The sequence below is a fragment of the Oncorhynchus gorbuscha genome, linkage group LG13, assembly GCF_021184085.1.
Source record: "Oncorhynchus gorbuscha isolate QuinsamMale2020 ecotype Even-year linkage group LG13, OgorEven_v1.0, whole genome shotgun sequence".
In the NCBI taxonomy this organism is placed as follows: domain Eukaryota; kingdom Metazoa; phylum Chordata; class Actinopteri; order Salmoniformes; family Salmonidae; genus Oncorhynchus; species Oncorhynchus gorbuscha.
In genome coordinates this window covers 8910309-8933890 of record NC_060185.1, presented here as the reverse complement: position 1 = coordinate 8933890, position 23582 = coordinate 8910309, and the positions used below count along the sequence as shown (strand labels likewise).

The following is a 23582-nucleotide window of genomic DNA, read 5'->3' as shown; positions in this document are numbered from 1 at the left end:
ATAGAATGATGTATAGATGCTGTGTATTGGCCAATGATGTATAGATGCTGTGTATTGGCCAATGATGTATAGATGCTGTGTATTGGCCAATGATGTATAGATGCTGTGTATTGGCCAATGATGTATAGATGCTGTGTATTGGCCAATGATGTATAGATGCTGTGTATTGGCCAATGATGTATAGATGCTGTGTATTGGCCAATGATGTATAGATGCTGTGTATTGGCCAATGATGTATAGATGCTGTGTATTGGCCAATGATGTATAGATGCTGTGTATTGGCCAATGAGAGGTTTTTGAAGCCATGGGTCCTCCATATTAGTACAGAAGAAGCAGTCTTCCATAGGAATGAATGGAATTCTTCAATATTTCAATTAACAATGTCTCTCAAGGACAAAAATCACATGTATTTAGGAATTTTGTTGTAGTGGGGACAGTAACATTAGAACTTAAAACAAAAATATATACTTTGAACAAAATATGTTTTACAATTTTTTTTTTATCTCATAATTTAAAAAGGTATGCCCTTAAGGTGTTTAATTGAATAAGTGTGGCAAAAACAAAATGTAGACATTAATGCATTTCTTTAGCCTCCAATATTTTTTTTTACAATGGTTGGGGAGTGCCATGTTGTTGGCACGTGACTTCAACACAGCGCCCCCTATCAGTCATGGTGTGTATACGTATATAGATCATGGCACATTTTAGTTTAAATTGTCCTACCTTTGTGGTGACACCTGGGTAAAAACATTTCTCAGTCTGCGTCCTAAACGACGCACTATCCCCTGGCCGTTGACTACGAGCCGTAGACTACGACGAGGGGGCTGAGGTGACAAAATAATATAGTAGGGTATTCCATGTCTCCTACGGAGAGAGAGTGACAGTGAGACACAGTGTATTCTCCTGGTGGTCAGAGCTACACTGGTTCAGATACAAAAGAAGTTATCAAAACCCCCAAATTAAAATAAAAAAAAAAAAGGCAAAAGTAAGAAAATTAACTTTAAAAAAAAAATAGTGGCGGTTTGTGAGATTTCCATGATGAAACGTCTCTCTCTCTGTTCTCTTCTCAGAGAAGTCAAATAATTAGTTAGCTCCTTGGATTGGTGTGAGAGGGCTGGTGAACCAGTCCCATCCTGGATGCTTCTTGCTGTGTGTGTGTGTGTGTCTCAGCCCAGGCAGGCTCGTGAAGGCCCATAGCTCTGGGCCAGTAGGAAGGTCTGTACCACTTCCTGTGTCTGCTGGGGACTAGTATTAACATCCTCTAGGGCGTCCGCCACAGCAAACTGCCTATCCCGGAGCTGGTTCCAGTCGGACAGGACGTTGTGATACTCAAACACCTTCTCATAGTTCCCTACTGAGTTGTAGAGTTTGATCAGCCCCCGGTAGTCGTACTCCAGACCGCTGTAGCCCTCGCCAAATAGTTTCTTACCTGACAGGGGAAAGATAAGAGTAAAAACAAAAAACAGAAGACCGACAAGCATGTGGCATCAGAGAAGTATTCACACCTTTTGATTTATTCCACATTTTGTTGTGTCGCAAAAGTGAGATTTATAAATGGACTTGAGTGTCATATTTTTGTTGTCAACGATCTAAAACAAAAATGTCAAAGAAAAATTCAAACATTTATTAAAAAATTTTAAAAAATAAAACTTAATATATTTTGATTAGTTAAGTTCTCAACCCTAAGTCAATGCATGTTATAATCATTACAGCTGTGAGTGTTTCTGGGTAAGAGCTTTCCACACCTGGATTGAGCAACATTTGCCCATTATACTTTTCTAAATTTGTCAGGCTCTGTCAAGTTGGTTGTTGATCATTGATAGGAAGAAATTTTCAAGTTTTGCCATTTATTTTCAAGACGATTTAAGTCAAAACTGTAACCTGGCCACTCAGGAACATTGAATGTCGTCTTGGTAAGCAACTCCAGTGTATATTTGGCCTTGTGTTTTAGGTTATTGTCCTGCTGGAAGGTGAATTTGTCTCCCAGTGTCTGGTGGGAAGCAGACTGAACCAGGGTTTCCTCTAGGATTTTGCCTGTGCATAGCTGTATTCTATTTCTTTTCAACACCCCAAAAAACCCTCCCTGGTCCTTGCTGCTGACAAACATACCCATAACATGATGCAGCCACAATTACGCATAAAAATTTGAAGATTGTACTCAGTAATGTGTTGGATTTGCCCCAAACATAACGCTTTGTATTCAGGACAACAACAAAAATCATTTTTTGCAGTATTAGTTAAGTACCTTGTTGCAAACACAACGCATGTTTTTAAATATTTTTTATTCGGTACAGGCTTCCTTCTTTTTCACTCATTTAAGTTAGTATTGTGGAGTAACTACAATGTTTTTTATCCATCCTCAGTTCTCATATCACAGCCATTAAACTCTAACTGTTTTAAAGTTACCATTGGCATCATGGTGAAATCCCTGAGTGGTTTCCCTCCTCTCCAGCAACTGAGTTAGGAAGGACATCTGTATCTTGTGGTGACTGAGTGTATTGATACACCATCCAAAGTGTAATTAATAACTTCACCCTGCTTAAATGGATAATCAATGTCTGTTTTTTTGTGTGTTTTTTTTCCACATCTACCAATCGGTGCCCTTCTTTGCAAAAACCACCCTGTTTTTTTGAGGTTGAAATTCACTGCTCGGTTGAGGGACAGATTAAATATGTAGGGTACTAGTCCTCAGTGCTACAGGCGTCATTATATACCCGGGTTTGATTCCAGGCCGTATCACAACCAGCCATGATTGGGAGTCCCATAGGGAGGCATACCATTGGCCCAATGTCATCCGGTGTAGGCAGTCATTGAACATAAGAAATTGTTCTTAATTGACTTGAAATAAAATAAAAAGATTAAATGCAATTTATATGATTTGTATGCACATTTTACTCCTGAACTTTCCAAAACAAGAAAAGGTTTGAAAACTTGACTCAAGATACGCTTTTAATTTTTTATTAATAAAAAATATATATATATACACAAAGCAAATTCAATTAACAGGCTCACCTGTTCATTGAAATGCATTCCAGGTGACTACCTCGTGACGCTGGTTGAGAGAATGCCAAGAGTGTGCAAAGCTGTCAAGGCAAAGGGTGGCTACTTTGCAGAACCTCAAACATATTTTGATTTGTTTAACACTTTTTGGTTTCTACATTTGTGTTATTTCATAGTTTGGATGTCTTCACTATTATTCTACAATGTAGAAAATTGTAAAAAATAAAGAAAAACCCTTGAATGAGTAGGTGTGTCCGAACGTTTGACTGGGGTACTGTACATCGGTGTATTTAGACCCCTGGACCTTTTCCACATTTTGTAACGTTACAGCCTTATTCTAAAATGGATTGCATTATCCCCCCCTCATCAACACACACAATGACAAAGCAAAAAACGAGTTTTTTTAGAAACGTTTGCTAATGTATTAAACAAATGGAAATATGACATTTACATAAGTATTCAGACCCTTTACTCAGTACTTTGTTGAAGCACCTTTTGGTAGTGATTACAGCCTAGAGTCTTCTTTCGTGTGACGCTACAAGCTTGGCACACCTGTATTTGGGGAGTTTCTCCCATTCTTCTCTGCAGATCCTCTCAAGTTCTGTCAGGTTGGATGGGGAGCGTTGCTGCACAGCTATTTTCAGGTCTTTCCAGAGATGTTTGTTCGGGTTCAAGTCCAGGCTCTGGCTGGGCCACTTAAGTACATTCAGAGACTTGCTCCGAAGCCACTCCTGCATTGTCTTGGCTGTGTGCTTAGGGTCGTTGTTCTGTTGGAAGGTGAACCTTCACCCCAATCTGAGGTGCTGAGCACTCTGGAGCAGGTTTTCATCAAGGATCGCTCCATTCATCTTTCCCCTCGATCCTAACTAGTCCCCCAGTCCCTGCTTCTGAAAAACATCCCCACAGCATGATGGTGCCACCACCACGCTTCACCGTAGGGATGGTGCCACCACCACGCTTCACCGTAGGGTTGGTGCCACCACCACGCTTCACCGTAGGGTTGGTGCCACCACCACGCTTCACCGTAGGGTTGGTGCCACCACCACGCTTCACCGTAGGGATGGTGCCACCACCACACTTCACCGTAGGGATGGTGCCACCACCACGCTTCACCGTAGGGATGGTGCCACCACCACGCTTCACCGTAGGGATGGTGCCACCACCACGCTTCACAGATCTGTGCCCTCGACACGATCCTGTGTCAGAGCTCTATGGACCTCATTGCTCTGACATGCACTGTCAACCGTGGGACCTTATATAGACAGGTGTGTACCTTTCCAAATCATGTCCAATTAATTGAATTTACCACAGGTGAACTCCAATCAAACAAAGGATGATCAACGGAAACCGGATGCACCTGAGCTCAATTTCAAGTCTCATAGCAAAGGGTCTGAATATTTACGCAAATAAGATATCCGTTTTTATCTTTTATTTGCAAACATGTCTAAAAACATGTCTCCACTTTGTCATAATGTACACTTACCGATGGAGATGGACCGTCGGTAGAGTCTCTCAGCATCTTCATACTGGTTCATGTCATAGTTATAGAGTGAGGCCAGATGACCCACAGACAGAGCCACCTCATAGTCCTCCTGCCCCAGAAGCTGCTCCTTGATCTGGATGGCCTTGATGTGCATCTCTTCAGCCTCCTACAACACACAGTTTAAAATGTTGTGGAGAGAGAGAGGTAGGATAGACAGCGGTAGAGTAAGTAGTGTATCAGGTGATCAAATTGCTGCCTTCAGGGGCTGCAGCACTACCTTTGCCCCCCCCCCCAACTAACCTTGAACTTCCTCATGGACTGGTAGAGCCGTCCCAGGTTTCCGTAGTGTTTGGCGGTCTGGACGTTGAACTCTCCGAAGGCTTTCTTGGCCAGCTGCAGAGAGGACAGGTGCAGGTCATAGGCCTCCTGCAGTAGACGTTCCTCCGTCTCCTTGTTGTGGCAGTCGATGGCGATCTCCTCCAGGATCAGAGCTGGGGGTGGCAGTAATATATTACAGTTGAAGTCAGAAGTTTACATACCCTTAAGTTGGAGTCATTGAACCTCATTTTTCAACCACTCCACAAATTTCTTGTTAACAAACTATAGTTTTGTCAAGTCGGTTGGGACATCTACTTTGTGCATGACAAGTCATTTTTTCACCGACAAATTATTTCACTGTGTCACAATTCCAGTGGGTCAGAAGTTCACATACACTAAGTTGATTGTGTCTTTAAACAGCTTGGATAAATTCCAGAAAAGTATGTCATGGCTTTAGAAGCTTCTGATAGGCTAATTGACATCATTTGAGTCAATTGGAGGTGTACCTGTGGATGTATTTCAAGGCCTACCTTCAAACTCAGTGCCTCTTTGCTTGACGACATAGGAAAATCTAAAGAAATCAGCCAAGACCTCAGAAAAAAAATTGCAGACATCCACAAGTCTGGTTCATCCTTGGGAACAATTTCCAAATGGCACGTTCGTCTGTACAAACAATAGTACGCAAGCATAAACACCATGGGACCACACAGCCATCATACTGCTCAGGAAGGAGATGCGTTCTGTCTCCTAGAGATGAATGTACATTTGTGCGAAAAGTGCAAATCAATCCCAGAACAACAGCAAAGGACCTTGTGAAGATGCTGGAGGAAACAGGCACAAAAGTATCTATATCCACAGTAAAACGAGTCCTATATCGACATAACCTGAAAGGCCGCTCAGCAAGGAAGAAGCCACTGCTCCAAAACCGCTATAAAAAAAGCCAGACTACGGTTTGCAACTACACATGGGGACATAGATCGTACTTTTTGGAGAAATGTCCTCTGGTCTCATGAAACAAAAATAGAACTGTTTAGCAATAATGACCATCGTTATGTTTGGGGGAAAAAGGGGGAGGCTTGCAAGCTGAAGAACACCATCCCAACAGTGAAGCACGGGGGTGGCAGCATCATGCAGCATCATGTTGGCATCATGGGGGTGCTTTGCTCTCAGGAGGGACTGGTCACAAATGGGTCAAATTTCCCCACAAAAAGTAGATGGCATCATGAGGGAGGAAATTATGTGATATTTTGAAGCAACATCTCAAGACATCAGTCAGGAAGTTAAGCTTGGTCACAAATGGGTCTTCCAAATGGACAATTACCCCAAGCATACTTCCAAAGTTGTGGCAAAATGGCTTAAGGACAACAAAGTCAAGGTATTGGAGTGGCCATCACAAAGCCCTGACCTCAATCCTATAGAAAATGTGTGGGCAGAACTGAAAAGGCATGTGCCAGCAAGGAGGCCTACAAACCTGACTCAGTTACACCAGCTGTCAGGAGGAATGGGCCAAAATTCACCCACCTTAATGTGGGAAGCTTGTGAAAGGCTACCCGAAACGTTTGACTCAAGTTAAACAATTCAAAGGCAATGCTACCAAATACTAATTGAGTGTATGTAAACTTCGGACCCACTGGGAATGTGATGAAAGAAATAAAAGCTGAAATAAATCATTGTCTCTACTATTATTCTGACATTTCACATTCTGAAAATAAAGTGGTGATCCTAACTGACCTAAAACAGGGAATTTTTACTAGAACTAAATGTCAGGAATTGTGAAAAACTGAGTTTAAAATGTATTTGGCTAAGGTGTACGTAAACTTCCGACTTCACCTGTATATGATTACACATCACACGACCAACATCCACACAATCTGGCCATGAGCTAGAAACAGTCAATAACATCTCGATAAATACTTTCTAGGAAGAGTAGTCAAAAAGGACTGCCGTTTCTCCTCATCTCATGACTGACTGTGGTCAAAGCCACGCTCCAGAGGCACTACACAGCACTGTGATGACTCAGATGCCAGCTTGGAGTGACTCAGCGATTTAGAATGGGGGGAGGAAAATCACCTTTGACCCTCTTGGAGGAGGCCAGTAGTAGATGGTCTTCAGGGAGAATGTGAGTTATGATGTCTATGGCACGTTCTGCATGGAATCTGGAGAAACAGAATGCTTGAGTAAGAGGCTGACATTTAGACACACTGCTCAGAACAAAAACCCTTTCCAAGAAAACAGATTACTTTTGAAGTACTAGGTATTTGAGGGTTAGAAGGAGATGACCAAACATACACATGAAGGGTGGGTTCTGCCACACTACAAAATGACAGACGAAACCCTTTACAATCCTTCCTTATGGTCCGCTAGATCTTCATCAGAATCTACTATTCCTAGTTCCTATTCAAATCAAATTTATTTATATAGCCCTTCGTACATCAGCTGATATCTCAAAGTGCTGTACAGAAACCCAGCCTAAAACCCCAAACAGCAAACAATGCAGGTGTAAAAGCATTCCTTCATTGGGCTTCTATTCCCATTAAAAAAAAGGTACACGCCCTGAGATTTACACCTGCAGTAACCTTGAGTGACTTGAGACTTTTACAGTACCAGCAAACTACGGAAATGACAGAAAAATTATTCGTCTGCGTCCCAAAAATGGCACCTTATGTCATAGCTCACCCCGACACCCCTATTTCCTCTTGTCAACAGTAGTGCACTATATTAGGGAATAGGAGGCCTTTTAGGATACAGATAAATTGTTTTTTTGTTTTTTTAAGGGGGGAGTCTAACGTATCTAGCAGGGTCAAAGCCAGTCCAGGAGTAGTAGAGGAAGGAAGGAGTAGCTACTCACAGAGCGTTGGCGAATTTCCCTGAGCTGTACTGGTGTACGTAGGAGGAGTAAGCCAGGTCTTCGTGAGCCGTCGCTACGTGGATGTTCTTCCCCCCGAATACAGACTGTCTGATGTCCAGAGCTGTCTGCACGCGAGAGAGAAACCAGCATATGGATGTAGTCAAATCAAATCACGGCTTTATTGGTCACATGGTTAGCAGATGTTAGTGTAGCGAAATGCTTTGTGCTTCTAGTTCCGACCGTGCAATAATATCTGACAAGGAATCTAACAATTTCACAACAACTACCTTATACACACACAAGTGTAAAGGGATAAAGAATATGTACATAAAGATATATGAATGAGTGATGGTACAGAACGGCATAGGCAAGATGCAGTAGATGGTATAGAGTACAGTATATACATATGAGATGAGTAATGTAGGGTATGTAAACAAGATGCAGTAGATGGTATTGAGTACAGTATATACATATGAGATGAGTAATGTAGGGTATGTAAACATTATATGAAGTGGCATTGTTTAAAGAGGCAAGTGATACATTTATTACATCCAATTTTTATTATTAAAGTGGCTAGAGATTTGAGTCAGTGTCAGTGTGTTGGCAGCAGCCACTCAATGTTAGTGATGGTTGTTTAACAGTCTGATGGCTATAGAAGAAGAAGCTAGATAGAAGCTGTTTTTCAGGCTCTCGGTCCCCGCTTTGATGCACCTGTACTGACCTCACCTTCTGGATGTGAACTAATGAACTACTTTTGACAAGGGGACTAACTAAAAAGGGGATTTTAGGGTTGAAAAACTCTGGGAACTTTCCCCCAAATTCCCAGGTTTTCCTGATTCCCCCCACCTCCTGATTCCAGGAATTGTCTAACCAGGATTTGGGGAAAGTTGTGACATGTTGCCACCCTAGATAAAAAGGTAGTGTATAGTCCATATGAATAACCCACCTGGTAGATGGCCACTGACTGGCAGATGTTATCTACGTTCAGGAGGTAGAAGCCATAGTCCAGAAGAGTGTCTGAGTATTTGGGATGCTTTTGTCCAAAATGCTCCCTGAAACAGATCCAGGAACACGAATAATTAAAGAGAGCGAGAACGAGAGACAGAGACAGAGACAGCGAGAGAGCCATTAAGAACACCTGCTCTTTCCATGACAGACTGACCAGGTGAAAGCTACGATCCATTATGTCCCCTGTTAAATCCACTTCAATCAGTGTAGATGAAGGGGAGGAGACAAGTTAAAGAAGGATTTTTAAGCATTGAGACATGGATTGTGTCTGTGTGCCATTCAGAGGGTGAATGGACAAGACAACATATTGAAGTGTCGTTGAACTGGGTTATGGTAGTAGGTGCCAGGCACAACAGTTTGAACAGGGTTATGGTAGTAGGTGCCAGGCACAACAGTTTGAACAGGGTTATGGTAGTAGGTGCCAGGCACAACAGTTTGAACAGGGTTATGGTAGTAGGTGCCAGGCACAACAGTTTGAACAGGGTTATGGTAGTAGGTGCCAGGCACAACAGTTTGAACAGGGTTATGGTAGTAGGTGCCAGGCACAACGGTTTGTGTCAAGAACTGCTGGGAATTTTCCATGAGTGTGTATCAAGAATGGTCCACCACCCAAAGGACATCCAGCCAACTTGACACAACTGTGTGGGGAAACATTGGAGTCAACATGGGGCCAGCATCCCTGTGGAACGCTTTCAACACCTTGTAGAGTCAACATGGGGCCAGCATCCCTGTGGAACGCTTTCAACACCTTGTAAAGTCCACGACCTGACGAATTGAGGCTGGTCTGAGGGAGAACGGAGGTGCCACTCAATATTAGGAAGGTGTTCTTAATGTTTGGTACACAATGTGTGCGGGTAATAATATACACACACACTACATTACATTTACATTACATTACATTACATTACATACATACATACATACATACAACACTGAGCCAACCTATAAAAGGAAACATTAAAATATAAAAGTGTTACCATAATAAAAACAAGGAAGTCATACCGTGCCAGAAACACAGCGTGTTTAATCAGCTGTTCTGCTTTCCTGAACTCCCTCTTCACAACACAGGCCTGTTAAAAAGAGACACACAGCCAAGCAGACGTTACCCTGTATTCTCCGACTGCGTCCCATATTTAAACCTAGTCCGTGTATATAGTGCGCACTACTTGTTTTTTTATTACAAAATATTTATTGCCATTTCTTCTTTTTACAATCATCAAAATAGGACGCAGATAATGCCCTGTTATTCCTTCCACCTCCTATAGTGCACTACTTTTGACCAAAGCTCATATATCCTTCTAGCTGTAGCTCAGTTGGTAGAGCATGGCGCTTGTAACGCCAGGGTAGTGGGTTCGATTCCCGGGACCACCCATACGTAGAATGTATGCACACATGACTGTAAGTCGCTTTGGATAAAAGCGTCTGCTAAATGGCATATATTATTATTATTATTATTATATCTATTTACCTTTCTCTTATCAGACCTGCCACAACTGAAGTTTCTTCTGGAAAAAAAAATAAATGAATTGTGTTCTCGTCTCTCTATATTACCTCCAGTTCTGCGGTCAGCCACAGACACGCTGCTTCTATTGTATGGATACAAGGCTAGTTCCTTCCCCGAGGGAAAGGAATAGGATTAATGTTATCCTTTAGCAAACCACGTCTCAGTCACTAATATTTCCACAGCGTCTCAAACAACATGTCACGTGTGTCCCAAAATGGAACACCCACAATTGCCTCTATTAGGACACTACTTTTCAACCAGAACAGAGTGTGCCAACAAACAAAAAAATGGGCCCTGGTCAAACGCAGTGCCTTTTTGAGCCACAGCCACCGACTCCATAACATTGCTGTTACCTTGGAGGCTTGCCTGAGGACATCCACCATCACTTTGACAGGCAGGCCCTCTGTGATCTCCTTCATGGCTTCTATACACCACCTGTAGGCCTTCGACACACAGGAGCAGGAACCAAGAATCATCATTATAAAAATAATAAATGTGGGTCATTTAAGTCGATGCTCTTATCCGGTGACGTCAAAAATGAGTCTGATCCACAACAAAAAAAAGGACTTTCTAAATCCAAAGTTTCTTGCTAGCCTCCTCGGGCCTGACGTTTAGCATTTTCTGGTAGTGTAGGGAGAACAATATCCTGTATGGCTCACACACACAAAATATGACTTTACTTTACTACCGGTTTATGATTGAATAAGTGTAAGTTTGAAAAAGCTTTGGTTTGAAAAGAGATTTTGTGAAGAAATAAATAGAAAAGTTTACCTCATCGTAGTGACTCTTGGCAAAGAGCAAGGCACACAGCTCTCCATATAGGGCTGCTTTGTTAGCGTGGTGGCCGTGTTTGGCTAGTTTGTCCATGTAGGACTGGGCCAGCTTGAATGTCTCTTCTCCCTGGTGGTATTTACAGTTCCCATTACGGACATGGAGCAGCCTGAGGAACACAGACACCACAGAGAAACTATGAGGGAAAGAGGCTACTGTACCTACCAGCAATGAGGAAAATTAACTCGAGCTAGAACACCTTTATTCAGAAACTATTACAGACAGCCAGACACGGACAGACAGCCAGCCAGACACGAACAGACAGCCAGCCAGACACAAACAGACAGCCAGCCAGACACAAACAGACAGCCAGCCAGACACAAACAGACAGCCAGCCAGACACAAACAGACAGCCAGCCAGACACAAACAGACAGCCAGCCAGACACAAACAGACAGCCAGCCAGACACAAACAGACAGCCAGCCAGACACAAACAGACAGCCAGCCAGACACAAACAGACAGCCAGCCAGACACAAACAGACAGCCAGCCAGACACAAACAGACAGCCAGCCAGACACAAACAGACAGCCAGCCAGACACAAACAGACAGCCAGCCAGACACAAACAGACAGCCAGCCAGACACAAACAGACAGCCAGCCAGACACAAACAGACAGCCAGCCAGACACAAACAGACAGCCAGCCAGACACAAACAGACAGCCAGCCAGACACAAACAGACAGCCAGCCAGACACAAACAGACAGCCAGCCAGACACAAACAGACAGCCAGCCAGACACAAACAGACAGCCAGCCAGACACAAACAGACAGCCAGCCAGACACAAACAGACAGCCAGCCAGACACAAACAGACAGCCAGCCAGACACAAACAGACAGCCAGCCAGACACAAACAGACAGCCAGCCAGACACAAACAGACAGCCAGCCAGACACAAACAGACAGCCAGCCAGACACAAACAGACAGCCAGCCAGACAAGGACAGACAGCCAGCCAGACAAGGACAGACAGCCAGCCAGACAAGGACAGACAGCCAGCTAGCCAGCCAGACACAAACAGCGAGCTAGACAGACAGCCAACTAGCCAGCCAGACAAGGACAGACAGCCAGCCAGACACAAACAGACAGCCAACTAGCCAGCCAGACACGGACAGACAGCCAGCCAGACACAAACAGACAGCCAACTAGCCAGCCAGACACAGACAGACAGCCAGCCAGACACAGACAGACAGCCAGCCAGACACGGACAGACAGCCAGCCAGACACAGACAGACAGCCAGCCAGACACGGACAGAGAGCCAGCCAGACACGGACAGAGAGCCAGCCAGACACGGACAGACAGCCATCTAGACAACAGACAAGAACAGACAGCCAGCTAGACAACAGACAAGAACAGCCTGCCAGCCAGACACGAACAGCCAGCCAGCCAGCCAAGGACAGCTAGCCAGCCAGACAGACAAGAACAGCCAGCCAGACAAGAACAGCCAGCCAGACAAGAACAGCCAGCCAGCTAGCCAGACAAGAACAGCCAGCCAGCTAGCCAGACAAGAACAGCCAGCCAGCTAGCCAGACAAGAACAGCCAGCCAGCTAGCCAGACAAGAACAGCTAGATGAGGACAGCCAACTAGCTAGACAAGGACAGCTAGCCAGCTAGACAAGGACAGCTAGACAAGGACAGCTAGCTAGCTAGACAAGGACAGCTAGACCAGGATAGCTAGACCAGGACAGCTAGCCAGCTAGACAAAGACAGCTAGCCACGGACAGCCAGACACGGACAGCCAGACAAGGACAGCTAGCTAGCTAGACAAGGACAGCCAGACAAGGACAGCTAGCTAGCTAGACAAGGACAGCCAGACAAGGACAGCTAGCTAGCTAGACAAGGACAGCCAGACAAGGACAGCTAGCCAGCTAGACAAGGACAGCTAGCCAGCTAGACAAGGACAGCTAGCCAAGGACAGCCAGACAAGGACAGCTATCTCTCTCAGAATGACCTTCTTGATCCAAATCAGTCAGGTTTCAAGACTAGTCATTCAACTGAGACTGCTCTTCTCTGTATCACGGAGGCACTCCGCACCGCTAAAGCTAACTCTCTCTCCTCTGCTCTCATCCTTCTAGACCTATCGGCTGCCTTCGATACTGTGAACCATCAGATCCTCCTCTCCACCCTCTCCGAGTTGGGCATCTCCGGCGCGGCCCACGCTTGGATTGCGTCCTACCTGACAGGTCGTTCCTACCAGGTGGCGTGGTGAGAATCTGTCTCCTCACCACGCCCTCTCACCACTGGTGTCCCCCAGGGCTCTGTGCTAGGCCCTCTCCTATTCTCGCTATACACCAAGTCACTTGGCTCTGTCATAACCTCACATGGTCTCTCCTATCATTGCTATGCAGACAACACACAATTAATCTTCTCCTTTCCCCCTTCTGATGACCAGGTGGCGAATCGCATCTCTGCATGTCTGGCAGACATATCAGTGTGGATGACGGATCACCACCTCAAGCTGAACTTCGGCAAGACGGAGCTGCTCTTCCTCCCGGGGAAGGACTGCCCGTTCCATGATCTCGCCATCACGGTTGACAACTCCATTGTGTCCTCCTCCCAGAGCGCTAAGAACCTTGGTGTGATCCTGGACAACACCCTGTCGTTCTCAACTAACATCAAGGCGGTGGCCCGTTCCTGTAGGTTCATGCTCTACAACATCCGCAGAGTACGACCCTGCCTCACACAGGAAGCGGCGCAGGTCCTAATCCAGGCACTTGTCATCTCCCGTCTGGATTACTGCAACTCGCTGTTGGCTGGGCTCCCTGCCTGTGCCATTAAACCCCTACAACTCATCCAGAACGCCGCAGCCCGTCTAGTGTTCAACCTTCCCAAGTTCTCTCGTCACCCCGCTCCTCCGCTCTCTCCACTGGCTTCCAGTTGAAGCTCGCATCCGCTACAAGACCATGGTGCTTGCCTACGGACCTGTGAGGGGAACGGCACCTCAGTACCTCCAGGCTCTGATCAGGCCCTACACCCAAATAAGGGCACTGCGTTCATCCACCTCTGGCCTGCTCGCCTCCCTACCACTGAGGAAGTACAGTTCCCGCTCAGCCCAGTCAAAACTGTTCGCTGCTCTGGCTCCCCAATGGTGGAACAAACTCCCTCACGACGCCAGGACAGCGGAGTCAATCACCACCTTCCGGAGACACCTGAAACCCCACCTCTTTAAGGAATACCTAGGATAGGATAAAGTAATCCTTCTCACCCCCCCTCCCCCCTTAAAATATTTAGATGCACTATTGTAAAGTGGCTGTTCCACTGGATGTCATAAGGTGAATGCACCAATTTGTAAGTCGCTCTGGATAAGAGCGTCTGCTAAATGACTTAAATGTAATATGTAAATGACAGCTAGCCACGGACAGCCAGACACGGACAGCCAGACACGGACAGCTAGACAAGGACAGCTAGACAAGGACAGCTAGCCAGCTAGCCAAAGACAGCTAGCCAGCTAGCCAAAGACAGCTAGCCAGCTAGCCAAAGACAGCTAGCCAGCTAGCCAAAGACAGCTAGCCAGCTAGCCAAAGACAGCTAGCCAGCTAGCCAAAGACAGCCAGACACGGACAGCCAGACACGGACAGCCAGACACGGACAGCCAGACACGGACAGCCAGACACGGACAGCCAGACACGGACAGCCAGACACGGACAGCCAGACACGGACAGCTAGACACGGACAGCTGGAGCCAGCCCAGACACGGACAGCCAGACACGGACAGCCAGACACGGACAGCCAGACACAAACAGCCAGCCAGCCAGACACAGCTAGGAGCTACCTGACGCAGCACTCCACAGCTCGGTACCAGTGCAGCACCTCGTCGTGGAGCGTGCTCAGCTGCAGGCACGACAGGAACACCTTCTCTGCATCACAGTACCAGCCTGCGTCAGACAGGAAGCCACCTAGAGGACAGAACAGACCATAATAAAGTATCAACTGGGGTACCTCACAGATAGCCTCAGACATCAGTATGGTAGTGGGGTGTTGCAGGTCATCTTGTTTGCAGTTGCACCGAGTATTTCAGAAGATGGGATAAGATAGCCATTTTGTGTGTGTGTCCCCAATGGCACCGTATTCCCTATATAGTGCACTACTTTTGACCAGAGCCCTATGAATTCTGGTCAAAAGTAGTGCACTATATACGGTATAGGACGCCATTTGGGACAGACGTTACACGCTTCTTCGACCTACCTAAAATGAAGCCGAACTGAATGGCCTTCTCCTTGACGTGGGCGTCTGACTCTGCAATGTAGGAGCAGCGACGGCTGAAGGAGTTGGCCAGTACGGAGGCCACCTTGACTCCATGGTCCATCAGGGCCTGGAAACAGTGATGTAGCAGGTGTCTGGTAGGAGGGACAGAGGAGCTAATAAAGCTTTCATTTGACATATTAAAAGGGGATAATAGAAGCAGAGAAAAGTCTCAGGATGAGAGCGAGGGGTGTTCGCACTGAAAACCAAAGCTCTACAACCTGAAGCAGACTAGACAGTTTAACACATCAACATTGATATGATCAATGTTAAGTGGAGGGGGGGGGGGGTACATTAGGACTGCCATTAGTCTGAAATACCTGGGGACTTTTTGGCACAACACCACACGGTTAACAGTGTGAACTAAGGCTGGGAAATGTCAGCGACACCACGATACCGTATCCACCACGATACCGTATCCACCACGATACCGTATCCACCACGATACCGTATCCACCACGATACCGTATCCACCACGATACCGTATCCACCACGATACCGTATCCACCACGATACCGTATCCACCACGATACCGTATCCACCACACTTAGATTCCCCATGCGACATGTCATGCGATATGTATTGCGATTCGATACTGTGATTTTATTGCAATTTGATGTTCCATAACGTATTGCTCAATCTGCTGCAGAGAGACGAGAGAGAGAGAGCCAGGAGAAAATGAGTTTTGATCAATCTGCTGCAGAGAGACGAGAGAGAGAGAGCCAGGAGAAAATGAGTTTTGATCAATCTGCTGCAGAGAGACGAGAGAGAGAGCCAGGAGAAAATGAGTTTTGATCAGTCATGGAAATAAAAGTGCTGAAAACTAAGAAGATGAGAGAACAAGCTATAGGATGAATAACGCCGGAGATTTGGCACAGGTAAAACTATTATTATTACAAATCGATACTTGGGAGTCAAAGTCTGGATATAATATCATCGAGAATAATATCAAGATGGGTTATTGTATCGATGTTCTTCCCCCATCACTGGTGTGAACTGAAGGCCAAGCTGCATGACCCACAGTCATGAGACAGGAGTCATCTTTTTAGGGGTGAGTGACACACACACACACACACACACACACACACACACACACACACACACTTTCCCTCCCTCTCTCGCTCATTCTCTCTGGTCATAAACCACTCAGTCAGTCCAGCCAGGCAGCATGTGTCTCAGCAGGTCACCTTCACTACACATCATGTCAGAGTGGTGTAAAACAAGGCAGGACAGAGTGTGTGGGTGACTCCACTCTCAAACTGCAATGGCCTTAGGTAGATAATGTCATAGCACCCTATTCCCTACATAGTGAACTACTTTTCAAAAGTAGTGCACTATGTAGGGAATACGGGTGCCATTTTGGGTGCAGACCTTGTTTCAGGGGGTCTTTTGAGGAACCACCTCAGAGACGGATAGTGGAAAGGAAACAAAGACTGTGTGTGTGGGGTTACGACCCGGTCGATTTGGTACCTTACCTTTTGTCAGAAGCTCGCAGAACTTTGGCAAAAACCTCCAGCTCACAGAACTCCCCTCCCAGCTGGCATAGCTGGCCCTGTTGGTATAGCTGAGAGCAAGAGAGGAGAGAAACCGTTTGAGGTGGAGAAACCAAATAGGATCCTCGGGTGGGGGAGGGGCGCAGGAATGCCCACATACAGGAACGCCCTGAATTGCAGGCTAAAGTTGCACAATATTGCTGTTTTTGTCCAGACAGCATCAGATACAGTGTACAGATATGGTGCATTCGGAAAGTATTCAGACCCCTTGACTTTTTCTACATTGTTACATTACAGCCTTTATTCGAAAATTGATTAAAAATTGTTATTTCCCCATCAATCTACACACACAATACCCCATAATGACATCACAATACCCCCATAATGACATCACAATACCCCCATAATGACATCACAATACCCCCATAATGACAAAGCGAAAACAGGTTTAGACATTTTTGTAAATGTATTAAAAATGGACTGTTTCCATTGATCCTCCTTGAGATGGAGTCCACCTGTGGTAAATGCAATTGATTGGACATGATTTTGGAAAGGGACACACCTGTCTATATAAGGTCCCACAGTTGACAGTGCATGTCAGAGCAAAAACCAAGCCATGAGGTCAAAGGAATTGTCCATAGAGCTCCGAGACAGGATTGTGTCGAGGCACAGATCTGGAGAAGGATACCAAACAAATGTCTGCAGCATTGAAGGTCCCCAAGAACACAGTGGCCTCCATCATTCTGCAGCATTAACAGTCCCCAAGAACACAGTGGCCTCCACCATTCTGCAGCATTGAAGGTCCCCAAGAACACAGTGGCCTCCACCATTCTGCAGCATTGAAGGTCCCCAAGAACACAGTGGCCTCCACCATTCTGCAGCATTGAAGGTCCCCAAGAACACAGTGGCCTCCACCATTCTGCAGCATTGAAGGTCCCCAAGAACACAGTGGCCTCCACCATTCTCAAATGGAAGTAGTTTGGAACCACCAACACTCTTCCTAGAGCTGTCCGCCCGGACAAACTGAGCAATCGGGGGAGAAGGGCCTTGGTCAGGGAGGTGACCAAGAACTTCATGGTCACTCTGACAGAGCTCTAGAGTTCCTCTGTGGAGATGGGAGAACCTTCCAGAAGGACAACCATCTCTGCAACACTCCACCAATCAGACCTTTATGGTAGAGTGGCCAGACATGCGTAAAAGGCACATGACAGCCCGCTTGGAGTTTGCCAAAAGGCACTTAAAGACTAAGACCATGAGAAATAAGAATGTCTGGTCTGATGAAACCAAGATTGAACTCTTTGGCCTGACTTCTGGAGGGAACCTCGCACCATCCCTGCGGTGAAGCATAGTGGTGGCAGAATCATGCTGTGGGGATGTTTTTCAGCAGTAGGGACTGGGAGACTAGTCAGGATCAAGGGAATGATGAACAGCACAAAGTAAAGAGATCCTTGAGGAAAACCTTCTCCAGAGTGCCTCAGATTGGGGCAAAGGTTCACCTTCAAACCAGACAACAACCCTAAGCACACAGCCAAGACAACGCAGGAGCGGCTTTGGGACAAGTCTCTAAATGTCCTTAAGTGGGCCCCAACCAAAGCCCGGACTTGAACCACATCAAACATTGATGTAGAGACCTGAAAATAGCTGTGCAGCTGACAGACCTTGAGAGGAGCTGACAGAGCTTGAGTGACCTACAGGGAAGAATGGGAGAAGCCCCAAATACACGTGTGCCAAGCTTGTAGCGTCATACCTAAGAAGACTCAAGGATGTAAATCACTGCCAAAGGTGCTTCAACAAAGTACTGAGTAAAGGGTCTGACTACTTATGTAAATATGATTTCCGTTTTTTTATATACACATTTGAAAAAATGTCTAGACCTGTTTTTGCGTGGTCATTATGGGGTATTGTCTGTAGATTGATTTTAATCCATTTTAGAATAAGGGGTCTGAATACTTTCTGAATGTCCTAAGCCTCCACGACAATGGCAGTATTATTTACTAAAGAAATACGTTAACATCTTCTTTGCCCCGCTCTGAAAACACCTCATTACTGCAACTTAATCTCAATGGAAAAACACGCTCGTTTAACACGATGTGATTACAATGCACGGGAACTCTGTCAGGGACAATATGCCATTGATTATTGTTAACCAGTCTGTGCTTGATTAAATGACATTTGTTCTTACTATTATGATAAACTTGGATTATATTAATATTATGAAATGATTAATCTATTGTTTTTGGCTTTAACTTTTAGTTTTTTTTCAACAATGTTGCCTCATAACCTGGGCACACAGACTTTGCTGCTGCTGAACCAAATACAATTGTGAAAACACTTTCAGCTAGTGAAGTTCTTTATTTCACAAAATGTGAAGCATAATGTCTGTCTCCTAACAAGCTTGTTTTTTTTTGTTGTTGAGTAAACAACTAGCGAGCTAATGTTAGCTAGGCACAATAACAAACAAGAAACTGAGCTGGCTAATTTACCTAACGGTAGCAAGCTAAAAAAAAAAATCACAATAGACTAACTAGCTAAAGTTTGGACAAACAGTGACAGTCCTTACCTTATAGTATACATCAAACCGTATATTTTCAGGAAGGGAGCGAATGTCCTTTCTAGATCGACTGTAGTTGTCCACCACTGCAGATATAGCAGTGTTGTACAGTGTTTCAGGGATCCAGTCTAGCTCCACCGCCGCCATATTGTTTTCCTTCTTCAGCAACAGACTACTTCCAACCACAGATGGAATAACGGCACAGATATTTCACCACAATGTATAAATGAGAAGCATCCGCTTGGCGTTTCCGCTCACTACCAAATATGGTAGTGAGCGGAAACGCCAAGCGGATGCTACCAAATATGGTAGTGAGGAGAAGCCGATAGACTTGGCAAGTGGGAGAAGATAGAACGAGATGGGCTTTTTGGCCGATATCCTGCTAATTTACCTCATCGATGAAACATTTGATCTGAATACCTTTTTTTGACGAACAGAGTGGATTTAGTTTGGTAGATTTGACCCTTTGTCCAAGTTTTCTCCCTGGAATTTGCGTTGTTTAGAAGGCGTGAAAGGGCAAATTAGTTATTGTACACGCTTACTTCAGAGTATGCGTTCCCTAATGGTAATATGCTAAAATAAATACTAGACCGAGCCAATTGGATCTCGCTGACTCGTCCTTGCTTGTTCTGCCCACTATGACTCATTTGTCCCCATTTGAAACGACGGGCTGTGGTCTATCTTGCCTTAGTTTTAAACATCTTCGTTCCAAACTCTCACTACATATTCTTCACTACCTAACTGGTGTTAAAACACTTTCTCTGCGACTCCTCATACACCATTTTGCTTCCAACTCAGAGGAAAAAAAGAGAACGATTCAAGGGTATTGCACAAACACAACCACCGGCTGTCATAATCCCATGTTTTGTCCCTCATTCAAGATAATTTGCAAAGACCCCCCCTCTGTACTGCGCTCTCTCTCTGCTCCCGATCGATGAGGGGGTTCGATTAATAGCGCCCGTGTATGCGTGTTTTGCATGGTTTAACGTTTATTGCATTCGATATGGAACTGGGCGTGAGCCAGGAGTCCTGCTCTGGTCGGACGTTGAAGTCAGCTCAAAACAACAGTTACGTAAATTAAGCACGTGTAATATATGCCATTTTAGCAGACGCTTTTATCCAAAGCGACTTACAGTCATGTGTGCATACATTCTACGTATGGGTGGTCCCGGGAATTGAACCCACTACCCTGGCGTTACAAGCGCCTTCTGTAGCTCTACCAACTGAGCTACAGAAGGAGCTACAGAAGGATTTTGTGTTTTTAAATGTTTTTTTTTATTTGTATAAAAACGCTTTAGCTAGCTTCCCAATTACAACTAGTTAGAAAATTCAAAAATATAATTTTATGTTAACTAAATGTATGTTTCTGGACGATGCACCATGCTGCCTTGTTGACACCATAACAGTGCGGCGCCGGTTACTGCTGACGTCACGGCCAGTGCCTTTCGGATCAGCAGAATCAAATCCGCCCAAAAAAAAACTGTAAACGAAGCTCCCGACCAATGACTTCACCGAGCAATGGGCGATAGATTTTTTGGGGAATGCGCCTTCGGTTGCCACCTTCTGTCGGGTACTGGTACAGGCCACTTTGGTAGGGGGGGATAGGTAGAATGCAATGTCGTTGGTACAGGACAGGTGGAATACAAAATCTTTGGCACAGATTAGGTGGCGTTCTTGGTTGACTTTTTTTGCAGTCTCGCTGGTCATTGGGGATAGGGTACCATTCGTGACATACTTTCGCTTTCTTCCGGGACAGTTTGTGGGTGATATGCACATATTTAATGTATTTAATCTGGTCTCATGCCGAAATGTGTTGTTACTGGTATTATTTCAATGTTTCTAAACTGGTATATCAAATTAGCGTATATCAAGGGTATATCAAATTAAATCAAATTGCTTTTGTCACATGCGCCGAATACAACAGGTGTTAACCTTATAGTGAAATGCTTACTTACAAGCCCTTAAACAACAATTAAGTTAAAGAAAAAAAACATGTATTTTTGTAATTTTTAAAATAAATAATAAAATAAAAAAATAGAAATAAGTCATTAAAGATAAAGTAGTTGTTGATATGTAATAAAAGCTGGAGATTTGGAGGAAATACTAATCAGAAAATCCACTTGAGCTACTGTACGTTACAACCCCCCAATAAGTCAAGAAGACACCACTCAGAAAACTTTATTTATTTCACATATTTTCAATTCAAATGTTCCACATATACACTGTACACATGCACTAGTTGCTGTCAGTGCTAAGCAGAACAGGGAGGCATAACAGAATGAACCTGTAAAATGACTCAGTTCACCTGGAAAAACAAAAAAAAGGACACATCTCAAAATATATATATATATGGTAGTACTTTTAACCAGGGTTCCAGTCAAAAAGTAGTGCATTACATCTGGAATAGGGTGTAATTTGGGACACCACCCGAAATAAATGTTAATAAAAACATGATGCACAAAACAATCCCCAACAAAGTAACAGACACCAGGATAACCTTCACCTTTTTTCCCTCCTCAATCCAGTTTTAAAAAAGATATATATATATATAACTAATATTGGCCTACTAGGAAATACAACAAACAAAAATGTTTACAAAATGTCATTAAAATTGCACTTTGGTCTAGAAAAACAAACAAAAAAACTACATATACTGTATGACTAAAGATAATGAATAATTTAACGAGAACTGACCATCAAGCAAATGTGGCAGTCGGCAGACCTTCCTAAAAAAAAAAAAAAACACTAGTACTGCTAAAAAAGTCCGATGCACTGTAAATATCACAACAGCAGCTAAAATGAGGACAAACGGGTGAAATAATGAACCAACGCTTGAACTTAAATCACATCATTCACACAGGAAAGTCACGTCCGTTTAGGTAACTGAAAGACGACGAAGCGTCTTGACTGCATTTCAAATAGAACATTCACATGATTCAAAAGATGTCATAAATAGCCTATCGGTCAAATTCCAAGTCAATCAACATGAGAATAAAGTTGAAGTTTTTAGCTTATGACCCCCCGACCCCCAACCAAGTGCTCTTCCTGAATTCAAAGCCCTCTAAACGAAGAAGAAAAACCCAACAACACATGTACACAGTGTACAGAACATGATCAACTCTAAATTAGGAAGTTGTTCTTAATGTTTTGTAGACTCAGTGTATTGACATCTAGCTAGTTTTCCCACGACCACTTTCTCTTATAAGACCACTGCATCAGAACTCATAGAAATCATTTACATGTTTTAATTAGTTTCTTTTAAATTTGGGCCACGACAAATCAGTCTGAAAGTACTTTTTGACAGTATTTTAATCTGAACAAAGTTTGGTTTGAATGGACTGAAATGCTCTACAAAAAGGTATTGTGGGAAGTCAAAAGATCATTAGCCAATCATGTTGTATGTTCTTCTGTGTAGAACACAACATCATTGACCCCACCCCCCCAGTCTGATTAGTGCCTGGTCTCGTCCACTCTGTTCTAATGAGGCTTGTGGACATTGCAGAGGGAAACAGAAGACATATTCCTGACAGTCATATCTGTCAGTGACGGGGTCATAATATTTTGTAGCTTAAAAACGGTCCATAAGATAGAGCCACACTTGTAGGAAGAAAACTGAAATGTCTCTGTTTATTACAACCGTATCTGACGTAACCCCGGTTCTATGAACCAAACCCGATTTTAAATTTATCTCGTAACCCCATTTTTCAAATCAGGAGACCCTACAATGAGGTCGTGACCCCTACTTTTGGAAACGCAGACCTACACAGTTAATTGTCTGCATTTGGGACACAGAATATTGTTGTTGGGGGTAAATGCAGCAAAAGGGAAGAAAATAATAATAATAATAATATTTTTAAAAAATAGGCAAATAATTGCAATTACAGGTCATGGCCACAAGGTGTCGTCTGATCTTATCTGACAGTGTGTACAACAACATCCTGACTGACTAAATTACAGTTCTCCTTCATCAACTACTAATTAATTATTACACTGAACAAAAATATTAAAACGCAACATGTAAAGTGTTGGTCTCATGTTTCACGAGCTGAAATAAAACATCCCAGAAAATGTTCCACACGCACAAAACAAAAAACAAAAAAATGTATCTCTAATTATGTGCACAAATTTGTTTACATTCCTGTTACGAAGCATTTCTCCTTTGCCAAGATTACCCATCCACCTGACAGGTGTGGCATATCAAGAAGTTGATTAATAAACAGCACGATCATTACACAGGTGCACCTTGTGCTCGGGGACAATTAAAAAAAGACCACTCCTAAAAAAAAAAGTGCAGTTTTGTCACAACA

The 23582-nt window shown here is 44.2% G+C and overlaps 1 protein-coding gene across 1 annotated transcript; it reads right to left on the bottom strand.

The window, feature by feature from the left end:
* Positions 1 to 235: 235 nt before the first annotated feature.
* On the bottom strand, positions 236 to 19459 carry LOC123992484 (amyloid protein-binding protein 2-like). Its single transcript, XM_046293649.1, has 13 exons — positions 19285 to 19459; positions 16707 to 16795; positions 15175 to 15326; positions 14762 to 14885; positions 10933 to 11101; positions 10515 to 10604; positions 9660 to 9727; positions 8596 to 8701; positions 7650 to 7774; positions 6872 to 6957; positions 4784 to 4974; positions 4484 to 4649; positions 236 to 1429 (listed from the first exon to the last, which is right to left on the bottom strand). Exons 1-13 carry the CDS (start codon positions 19420 to 19422, stop codon positions 1167 to 1169), a joined length of 1767 nt encoding a protein of 588 aa, XP_046149605.1. The 5' UTR covers positions 19423 to 19459; the 3' UTR covers positions 236 to 1166.
* Between the last annotated feature and the right edge of the window lie 4123 nt (positions 19460 to 23582).

What these genes read in the sequence shown, in the direction of transcription:
- LOC123992484 (XM_046293649.1), bottom strand. Translation starts at nt 19,422, where the DNA reads ATGGCGGCGGTGGAGCTAGACTGGATCCCTGAAACACTGTACAACACT. An exon ending in CCAAGAGTCACTACGATGAG is followed by an intron (nt 10,605 to 10,932) that starts GTAAACTTTTCT and finishes TGTGTGTCGAAG; the next exon opens with GCCTACAGGTGGTGTATAGA. An exon ending in AGTCCATGAGGAAGTTCAAG is followed by an intron (nt 4,650 to 4,783) that starts GTTAGTTGGGGG and finishes TGTGTGTTGTAG; the next exon opens with GAGGCTGAAGAGATGCACAT.